The sequence below is a fragment of the Eumetopias jubatus genome, unplaced genomic scaffold (assembly GCF_037043125.1).
Source record: "Eumetopias jubatus isolate StellerSeaLion01/CBP00866 unplaced genomic scaffold, mEumJub1_p1.0 scaffold_16, whole genome shotgun sequence".
In the NCBI taxonomy this organism is placed as follows: Eukaryota; Metazoa; Chordata; class Mammalia; order Carnivora; family Otariidae; genus Eumetopias; species Eumetopias jubatus.
In genome coordinates this window covers 76,035,436-76,048,754 of record NW_028274822.1, presented here as the reverse complement: position 1 = coordinate 76,048,754, position 13,319 = coordinate 76,035,436, and the positions used below count along the sequence as shown (strand labels likewise).

General features: G+C 47.4%; 1 protein-coding gene across 3 annotated transcripts in view; it reads left to right on the top strand.

Moving 5' to 3' along the window:
* The window catches only part of ACACB (acetyl-CoA carboxylase beta), a 118,911-nt gene that overhangs the window by 43,908 nt on the left and 61,684 nt on the right, over window positions 1–13,319 (top strand). For 2 of the 3 annotated variants that reach the window (XM_028116591.2, XM_028116593.2), the window contains 11 exons: window positions 1–81; window positions 295–376; window positions 1,636–1,734; window positions 3,192–3,301; window positions 3,407–3,517; window positions 5,878–6,087; window positions 6,335–6,505; window positions 8,195–8,356; window positions 9,695–9,858; window positions 12,027–12,177; window positions 12,288–12,391. The exon at window positions 1–81 is cut by the window's left edge and continues 29 nt beyond it. In XM_028116591.2, coding sequence (XP_027972392.2) covers window positions 1–81; window positions 295–376; window positions 1,636–1,734; window positions 3,192–3,301; window positions 3,407–3,517; window positions 5,878–6,087; window positions 6,335–6,505; window positions 8,195–8,356; window positions 9,695–9,858; window positions 12,027–12,177; window positions 12,288–12,391 — 1,445 coding nt within the window. Of the gene's footprint in view, window positions 82–294; window positions 382–1,635; window positions 1,735–3,191; window positions 3,302–3,406; window positions 3,518–5,877; window positions 6,088–6,334; window positions 6,506–8,194; window positions 8,357–9,694; window positions 9,859–12,026; window positions 12,178–12,287; window positions 12,392–13,319 lie in introns of those variants that run through there. The other variant, XM_028116594.2, reaches the window with a different exon arrangement.

Here is a 13,319-nt window from a genome sequence, read left to right as displayed (position 1 = left end):
CCTGTCCCAGGAGGGCCCAACAACAACAATTATGCCAACGTGGAGCTGGTTGTGGACATTGCCAAGAGAATCCCCGTGCAGGTAAGTCGGAGGGGGTGCCCAGTCTGCCCACTGGGGGGATGATGCTCTGAGCTGTGGAGCAACTCACTCCTGCAGTTTGGAAGGGCCAGAGGCTCCAGGTCCTGCAAGACTCTGAAATCCAGGGCTGATGCGACGCCGCGAAGAGCTTTCGGTGTGTGACGGGAGGGGGATTCTCGAAGGAACTTCCTCATTCCCACCTCTCTATGTTTACAGGCGGTGTGGGCTGGCTGGGGCCATGCTTCTGAAAACCCCAAACTGCCGGAGCTCCTGTGCAAGCATGAGATTGCTTTCTTAGGTAGAGTGAGTGTCGCCGTCTGATACGGGGGAATCGGGGCGTTGACGGGACACTCTGTCAGGTCACGTTCTCTTTCCAGTGTAGCCCTGCAAGGTGGAGGTCAGTTTGATAGCCCCACCTCTCAGCCTTTCATGGTCAGGAGCAAGCCGGTCCGGGGTGGGAGGGGCGGTTGGCCAGCCCAGGGACATGGGAACTGTTGCCATGGGTCCCACGGGAGAGGGATGCGGGACAAGCAGAACCCTCTGCTCGTGCTCGTGCTGGCACTGAGATACCAGCCACGTTCAGATTTCTGTCTGGGTTTGGAGGTCACATTTCTGATAAGCCCACGCCTTTCTTGGGCTATTCTCCGGGCTTTGGAATGCCCTAGCATTTTGGGACCAGAGTCCCTCAGCTCTATGACTTAGGAGGTAAAAATGATACTTATTGTCTATGGGGTCTGTTTTAGGGTTTGCATTTGTAAACTTGGTGTGCTCTCATGCCGTCTGACATCTTTGCATGATGTAGGGGAATCATTTACCATCCACAATAAATCCCTGTTGCTGTTCCTTCATGCTGGGCCTCCAACACACACCGTGTTTGAAGCAACTCAGTACAGATCAACACCTGATATCCCAAGGGTCTGCCTAGTAACTTGTGCTTGCTTATATTTTCTCTCCCCATAGTCTTTGACTGGCTGCGCACGAGACGCTCATTATCCCTTAGCTCCTCTGGAGCTTGGTGATCCAGCCCACAAGCCATCAAACTACAGCCCACAGGCCAAGTCCAGCCCGCTGCCTGCTTTTGTAAATGAAGTTTTACTGAAACAGCAGCGCGGCTCATTCATTTATGTATCACCTATGGCTGCTTTGGCCCAACACTGGCAAAGCTGAATATTTGTGACAGAGACAAGCAGACCCACAGAGCGGAAAATACTTCCCATCTGGCTCATTATAGGAGAAGTTTGCTAACCCAGGGTCTAGTTTTTTGAGGTACTAGCTTGCCACCTTTGGTCTGGCTTGTTGCCTTCTTCCTGAAAAGCGAATTCTGTGTATGCCACATCGCTTAGGTTATAACTCACACCAGGTCTACAATCCACATGTACTAAAAACAGCAGACTTCAACCACATCTGATGAAGTAGCCGACTAACAGATTTTTTCCTTCCCCGACTTGATGTTAAATTCCTCTGAGTACTTTTCTTTGTGCATTTGGCAGGCACTCGGCCATGAGGGGCTTGTGACTAACTCGATTCTGCCTTCCCCCTTTGTCCCTGACCCCTCAGGCCCTCCCAGTGAGGCCATGTGGGCCTTGGGAGATAAGATCGCCTCCACCATTGTGGCCCAGACGCTGCAGATCCCAACACTGCCCTGGAGTGGAAGTGGTAAGTGGCCTGAGCTTCACTTTGGGGGATCTCTTCCACCAATATGAGCAGAGGGGGTGACAGGAGTATGCCCTTTTTATTCTTTCATTTAAAATTTTTTAAAATTATTAAAGCAGTGGTACAGTTTCATTGTAGACAGCTTAGAAAATATAGAATTACCAAAAAAAAAAAAAAAGAAAAGAAAAGAAATAGAAATCATCCATAATCCTATGACCTGGTATTGAATATAACATTTGTTATATTCTAGGTGCCTACCTGTCCAGCGTTTTTTTTTTTTCTATGCACATCCTTTAAAAAGCCAGAGATCTTATATTTGCTATAGTTTGTGACTTATTTTTTCTCACTAACCCTTCCATGTCAATAAATACACCTTATGACATTTAAAATATCTGCATAGGATTTTACCATATACATGTACCATAATTTACTTAACTAGTCCTCTAATGTTAGATGTTTCGGTTGTTTCCAGGTGGTTTTGCTCTAATTTTAAAAAATACTAAAAATAGGGGCACCTGGGTGGCTCAGTCGATTAAGTGTCTAACTTCTGGCTTGGTTCATGATCTCAGGGTCCTAGGATTGAGCCCTTCCTTGGGCTCTGTGCTCAGCGGGGAGTCCGCTTCTCCATCTCCCTATGCCCCTCTCCCCCACTCTTGCTCTCTCTCTGGCTCTCTCTCACATAAATAAATAAAATCTTTAAAAAAAAAATACTAAAAGTAATGGAGTCTTGATAGTCTACTAGCTAAATCTCAATGTACTTTTTAATCATTTCCTTAGGATAGATTCTGAAAAGTAGAATTTCTAGGATAAAATAAAAATGAACAGGAAAAAGTCTCAGGAGTTTCCTCTCCAATTTGATTTTTTTCATCCAAAGATGGAATTTTAAATTCGGAATGGGAAGTTTATTTGTTTTTAATCTTCACAGGGTTTTAGAAAACAGTGATTTACATATAAATGACTCCAGTGGGTAGAATTGGAATTTTTTTCAGTTCAGGTTAATATGGTTGTTCGTGATAGGCTCAGTCTGAATTTCTTTCCTTTTTTTTTTTTTTTTGTTTAAAGATTTTATTTATTTATTTCACAGAGAGAGAGAGCAAGAGCAGGAACACAAGCAGGGGGAGTGGGAGAGGGAGAAGCAGGTTTCCCGCCGAGCAGGGAGCCCGTTGCAGGGCTCAATCCCAGGATCCTGGGATCATGACCTGAGCCGAAGGCAGATGCTTAATAATTGAGCCACCCAGGTGCCCCTCAGTCTGAATTTCTTAAGCTTGATTTCCCATTCAAGGTTGAGTCAGCCCTTAAGAAAATTAAAAGCCATTGTGGGAAGCTGAAGGACCATGTCTATATACTATTGGTCCAGCGCCCAGGTCTAGAGAGGCGTTGGTGAGGAAAGGCCCTGTGGTTTCTGTGTCGTGTTTCTCTGCCATCCTTAGGAGGATTCAGCTTTTTTTGTGACTCTCTAGGTCTGATGGTGGAATGGGCAGAAGATGATCTGCAGCAGGGGAAAAGAATCACTGTCCCAGAAGATGTTTACAACCAGGGTTGTGTGAAAGATATAGATGAGGGCTTAGAGGTAAATGCAGGGCTTGGGAGGCCAAGGTGCTGGAACCTTCTCATTGTCCTTTTAGCTTGGAAACTGTCTACCTTCTAAAGAGGTCTGTTTGTCCTTCACCCCCAGGTGGCAGAAAAAATTGGTTTTCCCTTGATGATCAAAGCATCAGAAGGTGGTGGAGGGAAAGGAATCCGGAAGGCAGAGAGTGCTGAGGACTTCCCAATCCTTTTCAGACAAGTGAGCTCTTCTTGCTGAGCATTTTTCCATATATCTGTGGGAATTGCGTGTATTTAGCTGTTGGCCACCGGATTATTTTGATTAGCATTACTGTGTCAGAAGTCAACAGGACACTCATGGGAGCTGGAATATTGCTGTGCTGTGTTCCGAAGCACACGTGTACGTTTTCACACACAGAAGTCCCTGGTTTGGGTTGATCCATACACCATGTCCTTAGATGTTCAATCCTGTGAATCCACGTGGTTTTAAATGATTTCAGAGATACAGGGCCAGAGTATCTATCTGTTTGTGACTGTATCCACGTCTATTGGAAGATGGGACATTTTGTAAATTTTAGTAGTCTTGGTATTTTAACCTTTCTAGATGATTGGCTTTTGTTGTAGGAGTGAACCATGTATTTACTTATTTGTAGCTGGGTTTTCACTTTTAAAACTTTATGCCTGTTACAGTTGCCCGTTGGCAAGGTTTGAAAAAGGGTAGGCTAACGATCTTCCCATTCTTAATGCAACTATTTTATAATTTCTAGGGTTTCTTCTAGACCTTGTTCACGTGCATGTTTTAAAGAGTTGTATTCGTTCTACATAGTGTTTTGTTCTACATTTTAAAAAATTCTGAATTGTAGATCACGGACATGTTTTCTGTGTCATTCCAATCTTTGTAATTATTTTGACGATTGTGTAATACTCCTGGTGTGTCTGTAGTTTTCCTTATCAAGCCTTTCCTTTTTTGTGAAATGTGGGGCTTATTTCCATTTCTGTTGTTTTGACTATAATACAATATATTTCATAATAATATATAATATCTGTAATATATATTATAGAACATGGAACATAAATAATACTTAGCTATTTTTTCTTCTTCTGAATTATTTTCTTGGGTAAAGACTACGTGCCAAGGACTTAGTTAAATAGCATGCACATACACTTACAAAAACATGTCAATAAATTGCTTTCTAAAAAGGTTTACCAATTAAACCGTTCTGGGCAATATATGAGTGTTCTATAAAGTAGTGGTTTCACTATCACGTGTCTCCACTGGGGTGGATAGGTTTTTGTGGTACTTGGCGGGGGAAGAGGTTCTGTTTACTTGAAAGTCGCATAAGTAGTATGGAGTCCCTATCTACCCTTGGTTTCCCATTGTTAACATCTTCTGTTAGCTCTGCCATATTTGTCACAACTAACAGACTAACAGGGATACGTTTCTGTTAAGTCAACTCCAGACCTGACTCAGATCTCACCACTAATCTCTTCTTTCTGTGTCAGGATCCAGTCCTGGATCCCCCATTACATTTAGGGGTTGTGTAGGTTTAAAAACTTTTTTTTCCCCCCTTTCTTTAAAATTACTTTTTAGGGCAGTTTTCAATTCACAGCAAAATGGAGTGGAAAGTACAGCGGTCCCATATACCCACTGCCCCTACCCACGCACGAGCATGTTTCTTTTGATTGTGAGGGTGCAATTTGAAAATGTTCTTATGGGAACATTCAAACGCTTTAGGGATATGTTAAGCATAAAAAAGGGAAATTCTCTTTTTACCACCACCTCTGAACTTCTTCCCCTTCCCAGACGTAACCAATTTTTTTTAAGAATTTTTAAAAAGATTTAAAAAAATTTTTAAAGTAATCTCTATACCCAACGTGGGGCTTGAACTTACAACCTTGAGATCGAGAGTCGCATGTTCTACTGACTGAGCCAACCAGGCACCTCTGTATATACTTTTATATAGATGTTCATAACAGCTCTGTTTTACTATTTTTCATATAAGCGGGGCCATCCCATATATTACTGCAGCTTGCTTTTAAAAAAAAAATTATTAGAAATCATTCTATGTGAACACTTTTTTTTTTATATCATTAAGAATTTCTGAACTTTTAGTCATCCAAAGAACGATGTAAGTCTGTCTGTAGGTTCCACCATGGACAACTGGCCAAGAGAGTACTATTTAAGGAGGAGGAAAAGAAAGCTGCTGGGTGGCACGTTTTCATCCTGTTTTTATTCAAAGAACATTCTGTGTGTTTTGTGTGTTCCTAAAGGTGCAGCAGAAAACCAGTGTGTACCCAGCTCCTACCAGCACATTAACTTAACCAGTTAACTCTTAACCACACTGAACTCTTACCCAATATGTGCCCAAATCCTAACAGCACATTATCTTTAGAAAAATGGGATTGTGGGGAAATTCCGCCTTCTACATGATGTATTTTGACAGTGTTGGACTTAAAACGTCAAGGAGAAAGGCATGTTCGCGTGAGAGAGGTAAAACAAAGCTAAGCGATCAGCAGGATCGTGGACATATCTTCAGAGGACTTCTCGCTCCGGCCCTGGTCCCCCAGGGTAAATCGAGCCACTCTGCTGTCCCCCCCCAGGTGCAGAGTGAGATCCCCGGCTCCCCCGTCTTCCTCATGAAGCTGGCCGAGCACGCCCGACATCTGGAGGTCCAGATCCTCGCCGACCAGTATGGGAATGCCGTGTCCCTGTTCGGGCGTGACTGCTCCATCCAGCGGCGGCATCAGAAGATCATCGAGGAGGCACCGGCCACCATCGCCATACCAGCTGTGTTCGAGTTCATGGAGCAGGTGGGCTCTTGCAGAGCCGGAGAGCCGGCTCCGCCCAGCCAGCAGGAGCGCCCTACCGTCCGTCCCCATTGCCAGTGCGGGGTGGATGTCCACGAAGACACCCTGGGCCCATCATAGGGAGTGCGATCTCTGAGGTCCCAAAGGATGCCCAGCAGATCCTCAGCGTTTGGTGGGGGACCTACTCAGCCCCGTGTGAAGATGATTCAAGAAAACCACTGGAGACCCTTCAGGCTCTGTGTCTTTGCAGTGTGCCGTCCACCTGGCCAAGACTGTGGGCTACGTGAGCGCAGGGACGGTGGAGTATCTCTACAGCCAGGATGGCAGCTTCCACTTCTTGGAGCTGAATCCCCGCCTGCAGGTGGAGCATCCCTGCACAGAGATGGTCGCCGATGTCAACCTGCCAGCCGCCCAGCTCCAGGCAAGGACCTGGGCGCAGAGCCCTGGGGTTTCTTCTAGCTGGGCCGGGGTCCCCGTCCTGCTCCCCTCTTGGAGGGCTGTCCCTGGGGAAGTGAGTGTGTTGTGTGAGTAGCATCGAGAACCATGCAGGCGGAGAACCTTCTGTGGAGTGGTTCGTCACCTTTGTCTGGCTGTGTGGCCCTTTGTTTGAGAAACAGGCAAAAACCTGTTGGATTTCTCCCTGGGGGAAAAAAAATGCTTTGTACAGTTCCAGGGCGTTCGTGGACCCCCTCTTCTCCATTCACAGAGCCAGAGAAGTATTTCTCAACCTTTTTTCATTACTGTCCCCGTAAGGAACCTTTTTAGACACTTCCCCCCTAATTTCTCCCCTTATAAAATTTTATTTATTTTAAAGTTTTGTTTATTTATTTGACAGAGCAGGAGAAAGAGTGAGAGAAAGCACAAGCAGGGGGAACAGCAGAGGGAGAGGGAGAAGCAGGCTCCCCACCAAGCAGGGAGCCCAACGCAGGGCTCGATCCCAGGACCCCGGGATCATGACCTGAGCCGAAGGCAGACGCCCAACCGACTGAGCCACCCAGGCGCTCCAGCCCCTTATAAAATTTTAATATCACAGATGTACTGTATGTTTTTATTGTAGATATATCTGTGACTGATATGTACAGAGTAAGATCATTTCATCCCCAAGAGCAAATATTTGCCCCCTTGAGGGGCACTATCGCCCTCATTGAGAACTCATGACCCAGAGTTAGCAACTCCTGCATGAATGGGAACTCAAATGTTAAAAATGTATGAATGTATGTCTCCCTCCTTCCTTTACTGCCTGCCTTCCTCCCTCCGTCAGCACTTTTATTGTTTTCTATTTTGTCTCTTTTTTTTTAGTTAGGAAAATTTCAGGAATGTTACAAGGATCGCACAGTTACCCCCCATCCCCTGTGCTTCGACCCACTGGTCGTTAACCTCTGCTGCATTTGTGTTCTTTCTATTCGTGTTTCAGTGTATTTTTTTTTGGCTTAACTTTTTGAGAGATGTTTTGACTTGAACCTTCAGGGTGCTTTGCCTCTACTTGAGTAAAAGGACCTCCTAAGAACAACAACATTCTTTTAAGAAAGAGAGAGAGAGAGAAAGAAAAAGAAGGAAGGAAGGAAGGAAGGAAGGAAGAAAAGAAAGAAAAAGAAAAGAAAGAAAACAAGATCATTCTGGCACAATACCACAATATAAAATGATGACACTTGGGAAATAAACCACGTGCCACTGCATGTCTATCTAAAATTAAAAGTATAAAATTAAAAAAAAATTTTTTTACATTTCTTATTTTGTTTAAAGATTTTATTCATTTCTTTGAGAGAGAGAGAGTGCACGAGCAGGGAAGAGGGGCAGAGGGAGAGGGAGAAGCCGACTCCCCACTGAGCACGGAGCCTGATGCGGGGCTCGATCCCAGGACCCTGGGATCACGACCTGAGCTGAAGGCAGATGTTTCACCGACAGCCACCCGGGCGTCCCCTCTGTCTTTCTCTTGCTTTGCTTCTCCTGCCACCGTGTGGCACAGTGTCGTGTGCTCAGCAGGTGCTCAGGATACCTAAGATCATTCACTGTACCCCTTCCTCCAGGGCGTCTAGCAGTATGCTCAATGTCTGGGGGTCAGGGTGCTCGTGGGGACTGACAGTCCACGGGGTGGATTTCTTCATTTCAGATTGCCATGGGGGTGCCGCTGCACCGGCTCAAGGATATCAGGCTTCTCTACGGAGAGTCACCGTGGGGGGTGACGCCCATTTCGTTTGACACTCCTGCCAACCCTCCGCTCGCCCGAGGCCATGTCATCGCGGCCAGAATCACCAGTGAGAACCCCGATGAGGCAAGTTTTGGGGGGCCCTCACACCTGCCATCCCCAGGCTTCCGGTGTGGGGCAGAGCCTGAATGTTAGCTTTGGATGAGACGCCCAGGCTTCTGGGAGTACAGACAGGGAAACCGTGGCGTGGGAAGGCAGTGGTTTATTGACGGGAAGTGTGTGCCAGGCACCAGGGCAGATCCTTCGTGCCTCTCGTTGCTCATGGACAGGACAGCTCGAGAGGTTAGGGTCCTGCTTCATGCCTGCGACCTGCTGAGGCTGTGACCGAGCCCCACGGTTTGACCCTATGGGCCACGTCCATCTTTGGGACAAGCAGCCAGCTTTAGAACCCGGGTTCTTGGTTTTCTGCTGCCCCCCTCCCCGTACTCTTTCCTGGAGTCTGGTCCCTTGTAAGGAGTTCCTCTGTGACTTGTTCTTCTTTGTGCCTCGAGAAACCAGCCAGCTGGTATCTGTCACACTTCACATGCTTACTTATGGATGACTGTCACATCATCTCCATAACCTACCACAACCTCATTGTTCAATGATTACATTTAATAAACTTGGGATAAGACAGGTTTGTCTCCCCCTCGTCCCCTTTTAATTAAAGAATTAGAAGCTAGGGTAGCTCTATCAGCTTGGCATCTTTGGCTGCAAACAATGGACTCTGGTGGTGGACAAGCGAAATGGGAATTTTTTAGGGCGCTGTTGGCTTGTGTACAGGTGCTGGGGAGGACGAAGGGACTCGGAGTAGAAATAGCCCGGGCACCCGAAATTCTCCATCTCTCAAAACGGATGCCTCGACTACACACGTCAAGAGCCCTAATCCCAGCGAGAGGGTCCGCGTCCACCCCCCGCCCCTTACCAAAATTATACTCAGGGGGATGGGCCTTCTGCCCCATCCTCGCCCCCCATAAGCAAATTAGGTGTCTGTTCGCATCACATTTCTTTATCTGCTGGCTTTTTCGTCATCCCAGAATTCGAAATCCAACCCCTCTTCTCTTTCACTTAAACTTTTTATGACTGACAATGTCAAGTTTATGAAACCGGAATGAGCTTGCACTCAGTTCCATCAGTGAACAGCATTCCCCCCTATTGTTTCTGTACCTCCTCCCCCCATCCCAACGTGGTTTATTTATTTTTATATATATTTTTTAAAGTAAAAATTACATGCATGCATGGACGTCTTGACACGGGTACACCCTCACCCCTAGTGAGAGAGATCAACGTTCTGTTGATCACACTAAGCTTTGGGTTACGGTGGGGGTTCTTCTTGGGTTTGTCTGGGATTTAATTCTGATGCAAATATATCTGGTGTGATGATTCCCTGACCCCGCAACTTTGCTTTTGCTGTTCTGGCTCTAGGGGTTTAAGCCAAGCTCTGGAACGGTTCAGGAACTGAATTTCCGGAGCAACAAGAACGTGTGGGGTTACTTCAGCGTGGCGGCTGCTGGTGGCTTACACGAGTTTGCTGATTCCCAGTTCGGGCACTGCTTCTCCTGGGGGGAGAACCGGGAAGAGGCCATTTCGTTAGTATCTCCCTGCTCCCTGCCTTCTTTCCCTCCTTCCTTCCAGAAGCTAAAAGCCTGGGGCTCAGATGCAGCAGTACTTCAGGAGGTAGAGGAGTGAATCACAGAGCAGACCCTGTCTTAAATGCCCTTCGCTGAAGTCCAAGGGCGAAGTCTGTCCTTTTCCTGTATCTGAGATGCATGAAGTCAAGGGAGCTCATGAGCTCACCAAGGTCATTTGGTCTTGAGCTTACTACAGGTCGCACTTGGGGGAGAGCCAAAGAACGTTCGAGGGGATTCCACAATTTAAAAGGTGCCAAGTACTAGAGCTTTTTTAGAAAAAGGTGTGTGAGGGGACTTCTTTAAATTTAAACCGTATAAGTAGGTCCTGGAGAAACCCATGTTGACAAAGGGGTCCCCAAATCCCAACACACCCACATCTTCCATTTTTCCTGCTTTGCCCGGAGAGCAAAAAGGTGAAAACCAGCTCACTTTATAATTAAACATTCTTGTGTTTAAACATTCTCATGTTTAGAGTGAAAAATCCCAAAGACTTTGTGGACATTTTGTTTAAAAAGCGTTATAATCGGGGCGCCTGGCTGGCTCAGTGGGTAGAACATGCAACTCTTGATCTCGGAATTGTAAGTTCAAGCCCCACATTGGGTGTAGAGCTTGCTTTAAAATAAAATCTTTAGGGGTGCCTGGCTGGCTCAGCTGGTTAAGCATCTGGCTTGATTTTGGTTCAGGTCATGATCTCAGGGTTATGAGATCAAGCCCTGCATGGGGTTCCTTGCCGAGCATGGAGCCTGCTTAGGATTTTCTCTCCTCTGACCCCCTCAGTCTCTCTCTTTCTCTGTAAAAAAAAAAATTTTTTTAGTTTAAAAATTTAAAACATAATAAAAAGCATCAAAATCCAGCCACTAGGGCACTTAGTCATGAATTAAATTGAGTTGGGTGATTTTGATGAGTGGGCTTTCTTTCCCAGCTTTATGTAATTAGTTTTAATCATGCTGAGTGAAAACGTGAAAGGAGAGGGAGACCAGCCATTCCAGCCCGCTCTGATCTCTGATGGAAATGGCCTGTGGCTCGTCCTATGCTGGGAATGCCGAGTATGGACCTTAAAAGAATTCAGAGGGAAAAATTCTGGCTTTTTTTTTTTTTTTTTTTTGAGAGAGAGCACAAGTGGGGAGGGGCAGAGGGAGAGAGGAAGAGAGAACCTTAAGCAGGCTCCCCACTGAGCACAAAGCCTAATGCAGGGGATCTCATGGCCGTGAGTGAGATCATGACCTGAGCAGAAATCTTGTCGGCCACTTAACCGACTGAGCCACCCAGGTGCCGCTCATAGGGTCTAATACAGGGGGATCAGCTGTGCCAGCTTCCCTGGGGCTGAGGGTGTCCCAGGATTTGGGATTTTTCTCACTGCTAAAACTGGGCACGTCCTGAGCAAATTGGAACAAGTTGGTCACCCTTGAGCCCAATAGCTTGATGCTTACATGCAGACTCCGGTCCCACACCTGACTTTCCCGAGACTACTGACGTGCTCATCTGACCTCACTGCATCTTTATTTCCCTGGCCCCAAACTGGGGTTGTTCTTGCCCCTTTGCCACACCTGCTGAATACACGCAGGAACGTCATGGCAGGTGTAAAAGCTCTCCTCTCCCAGGTAGGGAATGGTTCTAATGCCTCTTTCTCTGGTACAAAACACTCTCCCTGTTATTTCCTAGGAAGTGGGGGCTTCAGCCCTTTGGACTGAAGCCCTCTTTGGGGAGAGGCCACCCCTCTGAGAAATAGGAGGTGGTGACCAACCAAGCACATGCGGACAGGTGACCGCCACACCCTGGGTGGGGTAACAGTGTTGGCCTTCCGTAGATGCACCTCGTGCATACCCCGCAGAGCAGCTATGTGGACAGCCAGGGGGTGGCACCTGCTCTGGGATATGGGGATTTGAGTAGGTCCAGCTGCAGAGAGGCAGAGAGACCGGCAGTGGTTAATAATAATTAACAGAGCGGTTAAGTCACTTGCCCAAGATTGCCTGACCAGCAAATGCTGGAGCCGAGATTGACAGATGGGCTGCTGGACTCAGGCCCCTCTCTCAGTTGTGCTATTCTGGGCTCTCTGAGAACCAGGCAGGAGCTCTGTCGACACGTATATTAATTTGGAAAACAATCCATGTACCTTTCCCCTCAAGGAACATGGTGGTGGCTTTGAAGGAACTGTCCATCCGGGGCGACTTCAGGACCACTGTGGAGTATCTCATCAACCTGCTGGAGACCGAGCGCTTCCAGAACAACAACATCGACACAGGCTGGTTGGATCACCTCATCGCCGAGAAAGTGCAGGTGGGGAGCTGCACGCTTCTCCCCTCGGGGTCACGGAGCCCCCTTTCCCCACCTCCCTCCTCTCTGTGGGCTTGGTCACCACTGACACTGAAGCACGGAGTCTCTCCTAGGCCGAGAAGCCGGATATCATGCTCGGGGTGGTGTGCGGAGCCTTGAACGTGGCCGACGCGATGTTCAGAACATGCATGACAGATTTTTTACATTCGCTGGAAAGGTAGGGTGTCCCCCCCCCCCCCCGTGGGATGCGTGTTAGTGGCAAGTAAGGCAGATAACCAGCCATGGGACAATTAGGGAGTCCCTCCTGTGTGCTTACCTCTGAAATTCCTCTCCTGTGAACTGAGGCTGCCTGGGAGGAGGCCACTGGCTGGGGGGTGGGGGGGTGGGGGAGTTGGGGGGGATTCTCAATGCAGCCGGTAGTAGGCAGATCGCCGTGGGCTTATTCGTGCTGACTTGTGTAAGGTACTCCATAGCGCTTGAGTTCAGAGAGGAGGTGGATTTGAGAAGCAAAGCGGGTGCTAGGTCAGCTCTGCAAATGTTCCTTCCGGACCCTCACCCGAGTCAGGCATGGCTAGTGAAGTGGACCAGCTCAGAAGCGGCCAGGTGCTCACTATTAGGGTGAGCCAGGGTTTCTCAGCCCCGGCCCCCTTGACATTTTGAGCTGATTGATTTTTTTTTATTGCGGGGGCTGTCCTGTGCACTGTGGGAAGTTAGCAGGAGTCACCCCTCTCTCCGCCAGGAGTCACCACAATCAAGTATATCTCCAGACATGGCCAAATGTCCTGGGGTAGAGGCAGGAATCACCCCCAGAGACACTGTGATGGGCAAATGAAGCTATCGAAACAACTTTAAAAAGACAAGAGCCGTTAGCATGTGGTCATTGTGCTTATGCAGAGTAATAGGGTTGCAGTACGTGTGTCGCTTTCCTTCCCATGTGGGGAGTTTTCTCCGAGAAGGAGCGTTACGGGATTTTGCTTCCTGGAAAGCCCTTTTGAAATTTCTCACCCTTCAGCAAGTGCTGTTCCCTTAAGTTCTGAGCAACGTCCCATTCCGTGCCTTTTCATCAGATTTAGCTTTTTCAATACAGCCAGATGTGTTGGTGCTTAGGCGAGGGTGAGGCAAAGAGCTGGGTGATTTGTTTAAAT